The sequence below is a fragment of the Balaenoptera borealis genome (genome assembly GCF_965194805.1).
Source record: "Balaenoptera borealis genome assembly, chromosome: 1".
NCBI classification, from domain to species: domain Eukaryota; kingdom Metazoa; phylum Chordata; class Mammalia; order Artiodactyla; family Balaenopteridae; genus Balaenoptera; species Balaenoptera borealis.
In genome coordinates, this window is record NC_138860.1 from 86280201 (window position 1) to 86297534 (window position 17334).

The 17334-nt window shown below is 36.2% G+C and overlaps 1 protein-coding gene across 6 annotated transcripts in view; it reads right to left on the minus strand.

Moving 5' to 3' along the window:
- Nucleotides 1–17334, minus strand: part of VPS45 (vacuolar protein sorting 45 homolog) — a 67137-nt gene that overhangs the window by 11894 nt on the left and 37909 nt on the right. For 4 of the 6 annotated variants that reach the window (XM_082361747.1, XM_082361745.1, XM_082361746.1 and 1 more), the window contains one exon: nucleotides 12383–12514. The exons of the other annotated variants lie outside the window; for them this stretch is intronic. In XM_082361747.1, coding sequence (XP_082217873.1) covers nucleotides 12383–12514 — 132 coding nt within the window. The remainder of the gene's footprint in view (nucleotides 1–12382; nucleotides 12515–17334) is intronic. 6 annotated transcript variants of the gene reach the window in all.

Sequence of the window (17334 nt, forward strand, 5' to 3'; positions counted from 1 at the left end):
CAAAAATCTCTACCAAGAGATGGTAGATGGTGATGGTTCCAACAGTTTCAAAACTGATTCTGAAATACCTACAAGTGAAGAAGTGTCCTCTGAATTCCTCTTCCTTTGAAATGTAAATTCTGTCACAGGATCCTAATTTTTCAGTAAATAATTCAGAGATCAAACCAACTCGTGGTTATAGGAGAAGGTCCAAGTTTCTAGTGTTACTTGTTTAGGTAGAAATCTATAAAGAACCTGTTGATAATATGAATCGGCATCCTCCCAGCTTCAAATCTATCTACAGAAATTCAAAATGCCAACTGTTTTCTAAGCTCTAAACTGTACTCTCTACAAAAAAACACTAATGTCCTGCCTTTGTCAGAATTATGTTATTACCAAAGCTCAGGCATCATCTCGGGTAGTAATGAAACTAACAGCTGCCACTAGTTAATCATGTTAGTCATTTTTATCCAAAGGGCAACACTGTCTTAAATCTCATTCTTAATTATCTCTGGATGACAGAAATCTTTAAACAAAACTAAATGATTCCTTACTTTTATACTGTTTTTTCCCTGCTTTGGTTTACAATATTTTTTAGTAGGCAGAAAGCTTCACATATTTTCCATTAGGTAAAAACATATTTTGCTATCTTATAAGTGACATTTATAAGCAAGGGATTTAAAAAAATTATAGCTAGATAAATCTTCCTAAAATATTATTTCAACTGAGTGCCCAGATTGGAAACAAACTGAGTTCAATTCCAGCTTTGCCACTTACTAGCTCTATGACTTTGGACAAAGTACTTAACTACTCTACGTCTCATCTGAAAAATAAGGTTGATGATAATAATAAAAATACCTACCTCACTGGGTTGTTATGAGAATTAAATAAAAATTTAATGAATAAAGCAGCACTATCCAACAGAAATGCAAAGCAAGTCACAAATGTGAGTGGCTATGTAATTTTAAATGTTCTAGTAAGCACATTAAAAAGGTAAAAAGAAGTAAGTAACATCAATTTTAATAGCATATTTGACTTAATCCATATATCTAAAACATTATCAACTTAAAAAATTATTAATGAGATATTTTACACTTTTTGTGTACTAAGTCTTTGAAATCCAATATGTATTTTATACTTGTGGCACACCTCAAACTAGACTAGCCACATTTCAAGTGTTCAGTAGTTACAAAGGCTAGTGGCTACATTTTGGATAGCACGGGTATAAAGTATTAAAACCGTGTCTAACACATAGTATATGCTAAATAAATTTTCCTTCTTAGTGTCATCATAATCCCCTCTTAGGAGCTGCTATGGATCAGTGTTTCTCAAATCATGTGCTCGTAACACCAGCTAATATCTGGTGGTTCTAGGGCATGTCACTAAATAACACTGAAATACATAGTAAGAAAACGATTTCTTTTTATCTTTTTAGCTTTCTATCTTTCTAACCATATCAAGGAAAAAATGTCAGTTTGGTACTACAGTGCTTTGTTTTTTAAAATTTTAATTTTTTAATTGAGATATAATTCATAGGCAATAAAATGTACCACTTTTAAGGATATCATCTGATGATTCTGACAAATGTATACAGTCATGTAACCATCTCCTTGATCAAGATATAGAACACTTCCAACACCTGAGTTAGGGCTTCTAAAAAATCAAGAAACTAAAAAAAAACCTCAGTAACAACAAGGGCCATGAAGTCAACCCCATGCCCTTGAATATATAATGTCAAATTGCTTTCCAGAAAAGTTATGGATTTACACTTCTACTAGCAATATTTGAGACTGTCTCACTGTACATTTATCTTGAGGAAATATTCAGAGATAGGACAAGGGTTTATCAATATACAAGATGTTTACTGCGGTATTTATATCAAGCAAAAAATTGTAAACAATCTAAATGTCAAATGGTAATGGTTAAACAGAGATACATCCTTAAAATTGAAACTATAGAGCCATTAGGATCATTTTAAGTAATTTTAATAACATGGTAAAATGTTCTCAGTATAATTAAAAGTGGGCAAAACAAGTACAAAACTTTATAGACAATGTAATGTGATCCTTATTATGTCAAAAACAAACATAACACACACAAAACTCAAAAACCTTCAGGTAAAGAAAAAAACACTAGGAGAAAATATACCAAAATATTAACAGTGGTTAGCTCTGAGTTGTGTGGTAGTATGAATGATTTTGACTATTATATTTAATTTTTTTTATTACAATGAGCATGAATTACTTGGGGGGGTGCCTATTTTTCTTCATCTGTCTTTGCTAGTTAGAGAGAAAATAACTGAAAAATGAGACCATTAATTATTGTGCAGGCTTGTTAATGAGGGTTTATTTGAATCCAGTAGTGTTATAGAGAACCTACTATGTGTAGTCATTATTATTGGTTTGAAAGGGAATCTGGCAGTAAGAGGATTGTTGATCTAGGGTTACTTTTCCTCCTTGTCAAAAGTCTTAAGAAAGTACTGAACTGACTGACAACACTGGGAAAGACTAAAGAGCTCTCTTCATCCGCAGTTCAGGCAGGGCTCAGGTAATGTTGGCAGCACTACTGACTAATACATTCACCTCACCTCCCTTTTCTACTCCACTTCTATCCTGTTTCTGAGAAGACAGAGGGATTTCTTCTATTGGGAGAACAATTCCATCCGTACTGATCTGGTTCTTGGCCTCTCAGCTCACACAGCTAACCTAACATGTCAACTGCTGCCAGCAAGGACCAGAACTCTTTAACACTGATTGACTTGTGAAGTGATAAGGCAAGCCAGCTCAAAACCCAAACCAAGATGCTCATTTATTTGCAAGGTACGATCATGTGCTTCAGAAACACAACAAGAATAATGACTCAGTAGGTGAATACGTAATGGGTATAGTTCATTTATATATGTCTAGGAAACTTGCATTTTTATAATAACCCATATTCATTCTGAATATTTTAAGATAAATAATACTTCTCAATTCATATTAACTTGATCTCCAGGGTGATTCTGCTAAAATATAAGTCAGATGCCATGGTTCTACTCAAAACTCTACAATACACACAAAAACTTGTACACAAATGTATATAGCAGCATTATTCATAATAGCCAAAAGGTGGAAATGACTCAAATGTCCATCACTGACATATGGATAAACAAAATATGGTATTTCATTTCACACAATGAAATATTATTCATCCGTAGAAAGGAAAGAAGTATTGATCAGGCTACAACATGGATGAACCTTGAAAACATTATACTAAGTAAAAGAAGCCACTCACAAAAGACTATATATTGTATGATTCCATTTATATGAAATGTCCAGAACAGCGAAGTCTATAGAGACAGAAAGTAGATTAGTGGTTGCTTAAGGCTGGGGGATTCTTTCTGAGGTGATGAAAATGTTCTAAAATTGACTGTGGTGGTAGTTGCACATATCTGTGAATATACCAAAAACCAATGAATTGTATACTTTAAAGGGGTGAATTGTATGGTATATGAATTTTACTTCAATAAAGCTGTTAAAAAAAACCCCAATGTCCTACAATGCTCTCTAACTCATAGTGAAAACCAGTCCTCAAAATAGTCTACAAGGCCCTCCACGATCAGGTGCCTGATACCTCCCTGACTGCAACCCCAGACTCTTCAGTCTCCTTGAACATACTGCATGATCCTGCCTTAGGACACAGCGCTGCTGTGCCTGAGATTCTCTTCCCCGCATCTGTTTCTGGCTCATTGCCTCACCTCCTCCAAGTCTTTGCTCAAATCTCTTCTTAATGAGGCCTTTCCTGATACCATACTGAGTAGTGTGACTGAACCCTACTGCCTCTATGCATTACTGATTTCCCTTCACCTTGCTCTGCTTTTTTCCCCCATAGAATTGATCATCTTTGATTTACTATAAAATATACTTATTTATTAAGTTATTGTTTATTTCTGTCTCTGCATTAAAATGTAAGCTTCTTGAGGATTAGGATATTTGCTTTTATTCACAGAGGTATACCAATATTCAGTAAATATTTGCTGAAAGAGTGAATGAACTATTGACTTTATGCTCTTCTCATTTGTTCAATAAATGTTTATCTATTCTAGAACTCATAACTAGGGCAATATTACTTCTGACTGTTTCACAAAGACTTTGGTGAAAATATTCGTGGTGAGTAGAACAACCCATGTCATATATAATTTCAGAAGTTGAAATTTGACTTATTCCCCGCTAACTGAGGATCTATTAGGCCAGTATGACTAATGAGACAAATGAAGAGGGAAGTAGTAAGGGCCAGGGGGAAGTATATCCATAAGATGTGCAAATACTGACACAGGAGATGACAGTCTGCACACTGCAAACCTGCATGGACCCCAGAGACATAACAGACTAACTGCTTAGGGCAAGCACTTGCATGTGTTCAGGCCACTGCTGAATCTATTTACCTAGATCCTTTTTCAGGGCAGGTTCTCTGCTTTGAAAAAGGCATGAAAATTATGCCTGTAAAGAGGTCCCTGTGATCAGTTACTATCTTTTATTTCTTTGATTTCATTATGTATAAAAGGAGAAGGGAAAGCAATACAAAATTCATATTAAACTTCATATGGCTATGGAGAGAGAAGAAAATATTGACTACCTCTCTCCATTCAGAAAGCAGTTTTATTAAGAATGTTGCTAAGGAGATAATTAGTTTCTGCAAAGTTCCTTGGTGTCTTAGCAAACACACACCATCTATTTTAAATAGTGTTTAAAGCTAAACAAAGATAATTACAATTACACATCATCAGAGCAGGTCCTATAGAAACAATTCATATAACTACAAAAGGCCTGTAGAACTCTGTTTCACTGTGATCAGTGCTTGAAGCACTGAAAAATATTGTCACAAAAGAACTATTTTAAAGAAATAAGGTACTTAAGAGAGAGCAGCTGAAATTAGAACTCTAAATGGCAAGTTGAATTTCAGATTCAACTAATGTATATTTCCTTTTAAAATCTAAGGGACATTTTAAGTAAAACAAAAAACTTAAGAAATAAAAAATGTTAGAATTTTCAATGCTTTCACAGAGAATGGCAACCACATTTAACATGGAATAATAGTCCTTTATTCTTAAAAATAAAGCAGATATTTTATAATAAAAAAAAAAACCTCTAAGTGACATTTATCTTCAGCTACCTCCTGGCTTAAAACTTAGCTTACTTATACACAGGTCCTATTCTCTCACCAAAAGTTACTTTCATTTCTGGAAATACATACGTCAGGGAGGGAAGGAAAGAATTGCTTTTCATTTTTTTGTTTTGTTTAACACAGATTTTGTTTCAATTCACAGTGAAGGCAATCACAATGTATTTTAGAAACAGAAGGTATCCCAGGATGAAGGCTGTTCAAATTGCTACATGAGAGGTTCATGTGATTTTCTAAGATGCAAGAGATGAGTTTTGACCCATCTACCTATTACATTAAGTATCTTGCTCCAAATCGTAAACTAGTAAGTGGTAGTGCTGGGATCTGACTGCAAAATAAATCTGTCATAATCGCAGATTTTATTTAATACATCAGGGAAATCAAGTGACCTGTATCACAGAAATATCTTGCAATAGGTATTTCCCACTCTGGAAGGATAGTAGCTTCTATATCAGCATATAACACTCTGAGCTACAAGATATGATTTCTTTTTTCTTTTTTTTTTTTCAGTTGCACCGCAGGGCTTGCGGTATCTTAGTTCCCCAACCAGGGATTGAACCCAGGCCATGGCAGTGAAAGCGCGGAGTCCTAACCACTGGACCGCCAGGGAATTCCCAAGATATGATTTCTTTTCTGCTTATTGCAATGCTCACCAATCCAGATCTTTGTGGGGCATATCATATTTTACATAATTCCAAGTATAAAAAGAGGGCACGGAGCTTCCCTGGTGGTGCAGTGGTTAAGAATCCGCCTGCCAATGCAGGGAACACAGGTTCAAGCCCTGGTCCAGGAAGATCCCATATGACGTGGAGCAACTAAGCCCATGAGCCACAACGACTGAACCTGCATGCCACAACTACTGAAGCCCACGTGCCTAGAGACTGTGCTCCCCAACAAGAGAAGCCACCGCAACGAGAAGCCTGCGCACTGCAACGAAGAGTAGCCCCCACTAGCTGCAACTAGAGAAAGCCCGCGCACAGCAGCAAAGACCCAACACAGCCAAAAATAAATAAATTAAATAAATTAAAAAAAAAAAAAGAAAAGCTTAAAGAGAGGGCACTCATCATGGCACATCTAAAAGTATACTCTGTTTCCTGGTTGCCATAGTCTCTCAAAATAATACTTCTGTATGGTAGAGTTTTGAGGTTAAGGCTGTGTCTTTGTCACTTATTCCTTTGGACTTTTAAGAAATAATCCATGTATTACATAGGAAATTGCACAGACTCCCACAAAAATTAAACCCTAACAATTCACAGAAACAAATTGTTCAACTTCTCCCCCCATATTTTATTGCTGCTCACAGCAGTCCTACTATATGCAGGTATAAAACTGAGTTTTAAAAAATATTAACCTTCCCATTTACTGAGAGTCTGGGATTTCAATATGTATTAAGAGTTGTGAACTCTTAATTACTTAACAGTCTAATAATACCCAAGGTAAACCACATTCATCATGAAAATTGAGCCTTTCCTCTAAAAGTTCAAACTGTTGCTTTCAATTACTTAAGCCTTTACAATAACTGGACTCTGAAATACAAATTGCACTATCTTTTTACTGATAGTGAAAAATTTCACTATTTACTTATTGCTGGAGGCTATATATTTATGAAAGTAAATTAAAAAAACCAGATTTTGGAACATTTATGTATCACAAACATAAAATTTTTTCCAGGTTGGTAATTACCATAGCAACACCCTCTTCCTAAAAATTTCATTGATCGGGGACCAGTGAACAATCCCATTCAAGATTTTATTGACCCTTCTATTGCTTAAGGATATCTGCTCAAATGTAATTTAGTGTACTGCTTAGCATATTGTTAGGTCAGACAAAGAAATACTGAGCTGGCTAGTTGGAAGAATCTAGTATAAAGCTTTTACAAAGCTGCCTTACTTTTTTTTTTTTTTCTGCCTTTCTTAATTTTACATTAAAGATTATTTTCTCAGGACCTGGGACACTAATTTAAGGAAAAACCTAGATGTTTAGGTCCCCCCCCCCCATTTTTAATAGTAAAATGCAGTTTTATTCACAGTACTATTAATTAGCCAAACACATATATGCATTTTTATTTGTATGTAATATGACTAAATTACAAAGAAATATATAAAAATCTTTGCCAATCTATCTTTCCATCTAAATCCAAAGTATTTTCAAAATTGAGATACAGATGTTTAGTTTTAAATGTCTGTTTCAAGTTAAAGAGAAAATGCTATAGTTCTTTTTTTTTTTTAATATAAATTTATTTATTTTTGGCTGCTTTGGGTCTTAGTTGCTGCACGCGGGCTTTCTCTAGTTGTGGTGAGCAGGGGCTACTCTTTGTTGTGGTGCGCGGGCTTCTCATTGTGGTGGCTTTTCTTGTTGCGGAGCATGGGCCCTAGGCGCGCAGGCTTCAGTAGTTGTGGCACGTGGGCTCAGTAGTTGTGGCACGTGGGCTTCAGTAGTTGTGGTGCACAGGCTCCGCAGCACGTGGGATCTTCCCAGACCAGGGCTCGAACCCGTGTCCCCTGCATTGGCAGGCGGATTCTTAACCACTGCGCCACTAGGGAAGCCCGCTATAGTTCTTAAGTATGGGCCATGGGGCTACAAATACTCAGTGGGAAATATTAACTCGCAGAAAGATCATTTAAAAGTCAATTAGTGTGGGCTTCCCTGGTGGCACAGTGGTTGAGAATCTGCCTGCCAATGCAGGGGACACGGGTTCGAGCCCTGGTCTGGGAAGAGCCCACATGCCACGGAGCAACTAGGCCCGTGAGCCACAATTACTGAGCCTGCACATCTGGAGCCTGTGCTCCGCAACAAGAGAGGCCTTGATAGTGAGAGGCCCGCGCACCGCGATGAAGATTGGCCCCCGCTCGGCGGAACAAGAGAAAGCCCTCGCACAGGAACGAAGACCCAACACAGCTAAAAAAAAAAAAAAAAAGTCAATTAGCCTTTCTGAATTCTGATATTAAAGCCTATTTAAAAGCAGATAATTATATATGCATTCATGAGAGAACTCATTTAGATTAAGAAAATAAAATCCATTATGACTATCTAGTAATAAAACATTTTGAACACTAAATTATTAAATATTATTTAGAGAACAATACAGTGTCAGGCATTCAAGTAATACTTATGAAGGAAATGCATAGTGATTAAAAGCATGGACTCTGGCTTTGAGTCTCTAACTCTTAGTAGCCATGTTTACTTCGGCAAGTTATTTAATCTCTCTGCCTCAGTTTCCATATACAGAGTGGAGATAATAATAGTACATACCTTATATGAGGATTAAATGACTTAATATATGTAAAGTACTTAGTAAAGTGCCTAGCACATAGTAGATGCTCAATAAATATTTATTATGATTATTTTTATTAGCAGCAGCAGGAACAAAGGGAAAAACTTGCATAAAATAGTTCTGATAGTATTGTGTCACTCTGTGCTCAAAATTATTTAATGGTACCCCACAGACTACTGAATTAGGTACAGAATCCTCAGTCTGACATTTTAGGATGCACGGTTAAGCTTCCAAATACTACCTAAGAGTTTTCAAATTAGAGTAAACTTCGCATAATGTCATTACCATTTTAAACTTTTCCAAGATCATAACCACACTTATACTTCGACTTCTGAAATCAAGGCCAACTAGATAAGGCGAAATTAAATAAAATACATAGAAATGCTGGATAAAAAATGACCTACATACTTTTAAATGAATAGCTTTACCTCTTAAGAAATTAAGGGAAATCTCCAAGAGTCATCACAAAAAGGGAACCAAAATTTAGGTTGATAAGTATAAACCAATGCTTGCGACTACCCGATAGGTATATGCCAATGTTCATAATATGCCAATGTTCATAAACAAGGGCACTGTATTTTAACAGCTGCAGAGGGTCAGAAGACAGGGCTTAGGCCTCAGTAAGAAAGGGAATTAGAATTAAGACTCTCGCATAATGTAGAGGCCCTCACTGAAAAGAGAGAATAGAAAAACAAAAATCTTCTATCTGCACAGGAAGATGACAAGGAAACTTGAAAATAAACCAGTATAAGCTCTGCATGGTTCAGGAACCCTTCAGTACAGAAATTAACATTAAAAAAAGTTCTGAACTGATAATACTCTTTGGGTACCTGGCATAAATGAAAGACAAACTATGCAGAAGAGATATATCTTCAACTTAGGCTCCTCATGAGTCCTGCGAGTCTTCTTTAAGATAACTCGTAATACAAAATTACATGCAGAAATGAGCCATCATGAGCTAATGTCAGCAGACACAACAGCAGAATTAGACCTCCAAGTACTTCAGATTACAGAATTAATGTGGTTAAAGAAAAATTTGAAAAGGATTTGAAAACATGAGAAGAGAAGAAATTAATGAAAAATCAGGCAAATCTGAAAAAGAAGCAAATAGAAATTACAGGTGTAAAAATATTATCTTTGAAATTAAAAACTGAATGGACAAATTAAACACAGATTATACATAGCTGAAGAGAGAATTACTGAACTGAAATACTAATGTGAAAAAAATTACACAGAAGGCAGCACAGAGAGATAACAGGTGGATAATATAAATAAGAGGTTAAGTGACATGAAAAATAGATAAATGCCTAACATATAGCTCCCAGGAGTTCCAGAAGGAGAGAACAGAATAATTGGGGAAAAAATGCAATATTCAAAGAAATAACAACTGGAAAATTTCCAGAAATTATGCCAAACATGTATTTTCATACTAAGTAACATAAATAAAAATAAATCCACATTTAGATACATAATACTGAAACAAGAACACCGAAGACAAAAAGATAATCTTAAAAAGAGCCAGAGAAGAAAATATTGCCTACAGATGAAAAACAATTGTATTGAGAGTAGACTTCTTAACAGCAACAATTGAAAATAGTATTCCCTTGTCTTCTTTTTTTTTGGGGGGGGCCACACAGTACTGGCATGCGGGATCTTAGCTCCCCAGGGATCGAACCCACGCCTCCCTGCAGTGGAAGCATGGAGTCTTAACCACTGGACTGCCAGGGAAGTACCAGTATTCCACTGTCTTCTGATTTCTAAGTGCTGAAAAAAACTATCAACCTGAAATTCTAAACTTAGCTAAACTAAGATATTTTTAGACAAAAACGTCAAGTTGACCAGAACCTGAAAGAACTACTAAAAGAGGTTCTTTAGTAAGAAGAATATTGGATCAGAAAGAAGGGCCAGGATGAAGAGGGGGGAGAGGCAAATATGTAGGTAAATCTAAACAAATATTGACTATTGAAAATAATAATGATGGATTATAAAAACAAAGTGGAACCAATATGCTGGACAATGATAGCTTGTAAGTTGGGAGGAAGGTGATTAGAGATTCTTCTAAGGATCTGTTTGCGAGAAAGGTAGAAATAGATTAATTTTAACCACTGTTTCTTCATTCATTCAACAATTACCTTTTACGGACAGGTAAAACTAATCTATAATAACAGAAGTCATAATATTATTTTGTGTGGAGTTGTGCAAAGGAGGGGACATGAGGAATAAGGGAGGCTTCTAGAGGTACTGGTAACATTCTATTATTTGATCTGTGTGGTGGTTACATAGATGTATTCACTTTGTGCTATTTCATGGCTTATCATTTGTATACTTTTCTGTATGTAATGAAGTATGTACATGTAATATTTCTATAAAATTTATAAAAGGAAACTACTGCACAGTTTACACCAAAATAAAATTTTGATAGATTATAAATATATAACTTTAAATACAAGTCCTAAAAATAATGGAAAAAATAGAGGTTAGTATTTATATAATCTTGACTGGGAAAGAACTTTCTAAGCATGACATCAAAGGCAGAAATCACTGGTAACTTTGACTACATAAAAGTAAAAAAAAGAAAAGTTTTATACAACAAAACACGGTGAATAATATAAAACAAAAATATCAAATAGAGGAAAATATATTTTGCAAATACATAATATTAGAAAAATGGTCACTATCCTTAATTATACAGATATAATTCTTGCAAAGAATATGAACTGGCAATTCACAAACAGAAATATATAAATGGCCAGTGAGCTCTGGAAATTGACCAAGAGGTTAACTAATCTGCCTAAATTCACAAAAATAGTAAGAGGGAAATATTCAAATCCAGCCAATCTTACCTTTCAATTAATATTTGTTTAATGAATGAATGATTATATATTTAAGACTATAAGATGTTTTTATCATAGACTACAAAATGCAGGTTATAAAACAGAATGTACAATGAGGCAAATAATAATACAAAGTGAAAAGTACACAAACACCTCTAATGCCTCCCTGTGTATCTATGTATACATGGCTCAGCATGGATCTCTCAGGGTCCCAATCATTAAATTCAATTATCATGCCGTCGGTCTCTAGTTTCCTCCTCATCCTGTCTTTCCTACTTAGTTTCCAAATTAATCTTCCTAAAATACTACGACCTTCTTGTAATTTTACTGCTTAAAACTTTCAATGATTCCTCACTTTCTACACAAGAAAGTAGAAACAAATTCCTCAGCATGGAATTCAAGACCTTCTACAATTATGGCATTCAATCAACATTTTCACTTATTACACACATTCCAGCTAATTGACTACTCGCTGTTCTTTTTCTATGTATGTTGCCTGTAGCTTTCTGTAACTTGTTCATGTGGCTAAATCTGCCTAAAATGTACTCTCCCTCCATATGTCCATTTTTTATCCAAGGCTCAGGCTATACACTATCTTCTCCATGAAACATTTGCTAGTTTCTCTTAGCCACTCTGAGAATCCATGGCTCTTTTACCTCTCTCTCCAGGCACTTATTTTCTTATTTTTTATGTTCTATCTTTCCTAATAGACAATGACTTACTTGAGGCAGGATCTTTATCTTCTTCATCTTTGTATTCTTCTTACTAAATATTTACTTAATCAACTTAATGAATGTACTTAATCAACAAAACAGAAAAACTCACAGAATTCAATAGTATTATGTTTGGGTATCTTTAAAATGCCAGTCTGTTCCTTGAACATAGGAAACAAAACTGTTAACAGTGCAGGTTGGTCATTACTCTCCAGGTCTTTGACCGAATTAACTGATTTATGAACTTAATAGAGTATATACATCCTTCATCTCACACAAACTCTAAATTATTCTATGAACTGATGCATTTTGGTCTACAGCAGTTTGGTCAGCACTGGCCTTACTTTTCCTAGATAAAGGGAATTTAAGCCTTCCTCTCTGGGAAAGGGGAAAGAGTTATAGGACTGAATGTTCTCCCTTACCTTTTCGTGTTATGCACAGTGGTTCCCCCCAGGACAATCCTCACTCCAGGAGTGGTACGGTTCAGGTTATAAACTGTTAGAGCCTCTTCATAGGTGGCTCCTCCAATTATAAACACAATGATATCCTGAGGTCTACAATAATGAAGGAAGTTAATATCATAGGATAAGGGGGAAAAAAGGCAAAATTTGCTGTTACTATCATATACAAAGTTTTAATTTCTGAATCTTTCTTTTTTGGTAAAGGAAGCAGAATTAAAGCAGAATAGAATAAAAGGTTTAAAAAAAGTTTTAATTATCTGAAATTGGCAGGAAACAGAGCAGGAAATGCTGAATAGTGATTTGCTTTCTGTTTATGAGCGGATGTCATAATTTCTGTGCTGTGGATTTCAGAATAGCACAATAGTATTTGCTGGAACCAAATGTAGGAATATTCTTTTATATTCAAGAGGCTGAAGAGTACTTCACTGTGATATGGTATCAATATAGCAGTAATTTATGCTTGTACTACACATCTCCTTTCATGTATAAGCCGTTCATCAAATACTTAGTACAGTGTCATTACAATGGCCTCTGTCCAAGGACCTCAAAGTATTTTGGAAAGTACTGGTATATTTGGATGTCCCCATAACACAGGAACAAGAAACATTTAGTATTTTGAGTGCAAAAAAAGAATGGGATACATAAATTAATGGCGCTTCTAGAAATCCACCTCTTCTTAAAATCTTTGTTCCTCAATCCTTTGATAAACCAAGAAAAAGAAACCATGGAAACAAACAAAAAACCCGTGGGTGTAGTTTTGATACTGGACATGCTGACGCATCAGCTCAGTCACTAGCCTCATTTAGGTTGCACTGTGTAGTTTTACGGTGTTTCAACCTTTATCAAAATAGCTTTATAACAAAAGTGAGTGGTCCTCCTATTAGATCCTTCTGAAGATATGAACAAGAAGGAGATCACATTATTTTCAAAACTGTTTAAGTTTGCCTTGTTTTTCTTTTCTCATGCCACCAAGAGAAGATAAAATTACTTAATCTTAGTAGGCAAATAATTTTGTTAAATCACTTACTGGCCATTATTTAAAATGACATCAAGCAGAAGCAACCATTTTGGAGGTTATAGCACAAAACTAAATAGAAATATCTTTAGTCAAAGGATGTACATGCTTATGTATAAATCATGGAAAAAAAACCAACAACCAACCCTACATTTCCTTTCTGTTTGTCTCTCTGTCTCTTTCTAAAACACCTTGAAGGAATCACTAACTGAGAGAGTATTTGTTCTTGTGGGACTTCATGAAAACAGAATCAGATGTTGTGGCTATTTAAAAATGTTCTGGTGCAGCCACTATGGAAAACAGTATGGAGGTTCCTCAAAAAACTAAAAATAGAGTTGCCATATGGTACAGCAACCCCACTCCTGGGCATATATCCAGACAAAACTATAATTCAAAAAGATACATGCACCCCTATGTTCACAGCAGCATTATTCACAATAGCCAAGACATGGAAACAACCTAAATGTCCACTGACAGATGAATGGATAAAGAAGATGTGGTACATATATACAATGGAATACTATTCAGCCATAAAAATGAATGAACTAATGCCACTTGCAGCAACATGGATGGACCTAGAGATTATCACTTACTAAGTGAAGTAAGTCAGAAAGAGAAAGACAAATACCATATGATATCACTTATATGTGGAATCTAAAATATGACACAAATGAACTTATTATGAAATAGAAACAGACTCAGAGACATAGAGAACAGACTTGTGGTTGCCAAGGGGGGGAGGGGGGATGGGGGAGGGATGGACTGGGAAGTTGGGATCAGTAGATGCAAACTATTACATATAGAATGGATAAACAACCAGGTGCACAAGGAACTATGTTCAGTATCCTGTGATAAACCATAATGGAAAAGAATATAAAAAAGGATATATATTTGTATAACAGAATCACTTTGCTGTACAGCAGAAATTAACACAACATTGAAAATCAACTATACTTCAATAAAAAAAGAACTTAAAAAATAAATATAAGAATGTTCAGATAATCTCTGAATTGCAGAGATACCCAACAAAGGCTCCCAATAATGAAGGGGTGGTTATTTTGCAATTGATTTAGCAGAGTCAATTATGACATTTCTATGTGAACTTGGGACTTAAAATCATGCCTTTGAAATGCTACTTTTTAAGACAAGGTAAGCTTCATTCGAATCTACCCACCTGAAACAATGTATTTAGCATCACGATGCTTTAAGTGTTCCATAGTGTTATATATTCTACAATCATTTTTTGTTACTTTAAAATATACTGTTTTGGGGGCTTCCCTGGTGGCGCAGTGGTTGAGAATCTGCCTGCCAATGCAGGGGACACGGGTTCGAGCCCTGGTCTGGGAGAATCCCACATGCCGCGGAGCAACTAAGCCCGTGCGCCACAACTACTGAGCCTGCGCGTCTGGAGCCTGTGCTCTGCAACAGGAGAGGCCGCTATAGTGGGAGGCCCGCGCACCACGATGAAGAGTGGCGCCCGCTTGCCGCAACTGGAGAAGGCCCTCGCACAGAAACGAAGACCCAACACAGCCAAAAATAAATAAATAAATAAATAAATTTAAAAATAGAGCAATAAAGTCATCAATTAAAAAAAAAAATACTGTTTTGGGAGGCAGAAGCAGTCAAGGGTAGCTTAGGGTTAGTGTTAGGGTTAGGGTTAGGGTTAGGGTTAGGTTACAGCTTAGGGTACGGGTTCGGGTACGTGTAAAAAAAAAAAAAAATATATATATATATATATATATATACTGTTTTGGGGAATTCCCTGGCAGTCTGGTGGGTGGGACTCTGTGCCTCCACTGCAGGGGGCCCTGGTTCCATCCCTGGTCAGGGAACTAAGATCTTGAAAGCTGCGTGGCACGGCCAAAAAAAAAAATTATAAAGTAAAATATCTGTTTTTGACTAGATAAATGTTTGCACATGGTATAATATAAAAAAAGGGCATACTGTAAAAAAAAGTAAGTTTCCTTCTCACCTCAGTCCTCTTGCACCCCAGTTTCTCTCTAGAGGCAAATACTATTACTCATCTCTTATGAATATCCTTTCAGAGATACTATGTGTATATACATATATTTACAAATTTACATATTCATATTATAAGATACATGCATATGTATATATATATTTAACATATATTTTATATACAGTCTATAAACTGCATTTTATATACAGTTGTGTGGACATACTGTGCATTTTAAATTTTGGTAGGTATCTCCAAGGTGTTCTACAGATGTCATTCTACCAGCAATTCAGGAAAGTGCCTATTTTTCCACATCCTGTCAGTACTGTGTATTATCAAGGCTTCTGGTCCTTTCAAACTAAGTGGATCACTTGCTCCTCCTCAATACTTTCTTTACTTGGTTTCCAGGACATCACATTCTTTTGGTTTTCTTCTTACTTCATTAGTTGACATTTTTCAGTATCTCTTGATGGTCTCATCTCATCTCCCTGATCTCTTTATTTCTTTTCTTTTCTTTTTTTTTTGGCTGTGTGGGGTCTTAGCTGCGGCACACAGAATCTTTCGTTGTGGCACGCTGGCCCTTTGTTGTGGTGTGCAGGCTTCTCTCTAGTTGTGGCGCACGGGATTCTCTCTAGTAGTGGCATGTGGGTTTTCTCTCCCTAGTTGTGGTGCGAGGGCTCCAGAGCGTGGGCTCTGTAGTTTGTGGCGCGTGAGCTCAGTAGTTGTGGCATGTGGGCTTAGTTGCCTCGCGGCGTGTGGGATCTTAGTTCCCTGACCAGGGATCAAACCCACATCCACTGCATTGGAAGGCAGATTCTCTACCACTGGACCACCAGGGAAGTCCCTCCCTGAACCTCTTAATGGTAGAGTGTCCAGAATCCATTCACTGGTCCTCCTTTCTTCTTGATCTACACTTACTCCCTGTATCTGTGTAATGTAGTAGCTACTAGCCACATATGGCTATTTAAATTTAAATTTAAATTAATTAAAATAAAATAAAAAATTCAGTTCCTCAGTGGAACCAGCCATATTTCAAGTGCTCAATAGTCACATGTAGCTAGTAGCTACCTTATTAGATAGCATGGATATAGTACATTTCCATCATTGTAGAAAGTTCTATTGAACTGCACTTCCCTAGATGATCTCACCCAGTTTTGTGGTTTTTAAATACATTTATCTGCTGATGACTCCCAAATCTCTATCTCCAGCCCAGAATGCTCTCCTAAATGCTAGACTTAAGCATCTGTCTATTCGACATTTCTACTTGGCTGTTTAGTTTATTTCTGAATTCGGCATGTCCAAATCCCTAATCCTCTCTCCCAAGCTTGTTCCACATATAGCTCTCCCCATCTTAGTGGATGGCTAACCTATCTTTTCACTTGCTTAGGACAAAACTTTGGAGCCATCCTAACTTCTCCTTTATGGCTGCAGATATAGTGAGAGGAAGAGAGGGAGAATCTTGAATCTTATAGGCCATGGGGGGATCACCGAAGGGTTTTAACAGGTTACCATGATCAAACTTGCTTTTCTGAAGGATAATTTTGGCAGCTATGTGAGAATGAATTGGGGGTTGCTGGTGGGAAAACCTGGAGGACAAAAGGCTACTGTTAAGACTTTTGGGAAGATATGATAAAAGTTGGAACTAAAGAAATACCAGAAGTGGAGGGGTAAGGACTGGATATAGGAGACACAAAAAATGTAGACTCTTCATTCAGTAGTTGGTCAATGATTAAATGTGAAGGATGAGGATAAAGGAAGAATCTGTGATAACTTTAAGTATTCTGGTTTTGGTGACTAGGTATAGTGGTTTAAGTGTGAGAACAAAGAAAGCAAGACTGACTGACTTAAAGGAAGACAAAAACATGCTGTTTCTGAGATACCTGTGGAACATCCCAATGGAGATGTCCACCAGACATCTGGACATTGAGACCTGATGTCCCT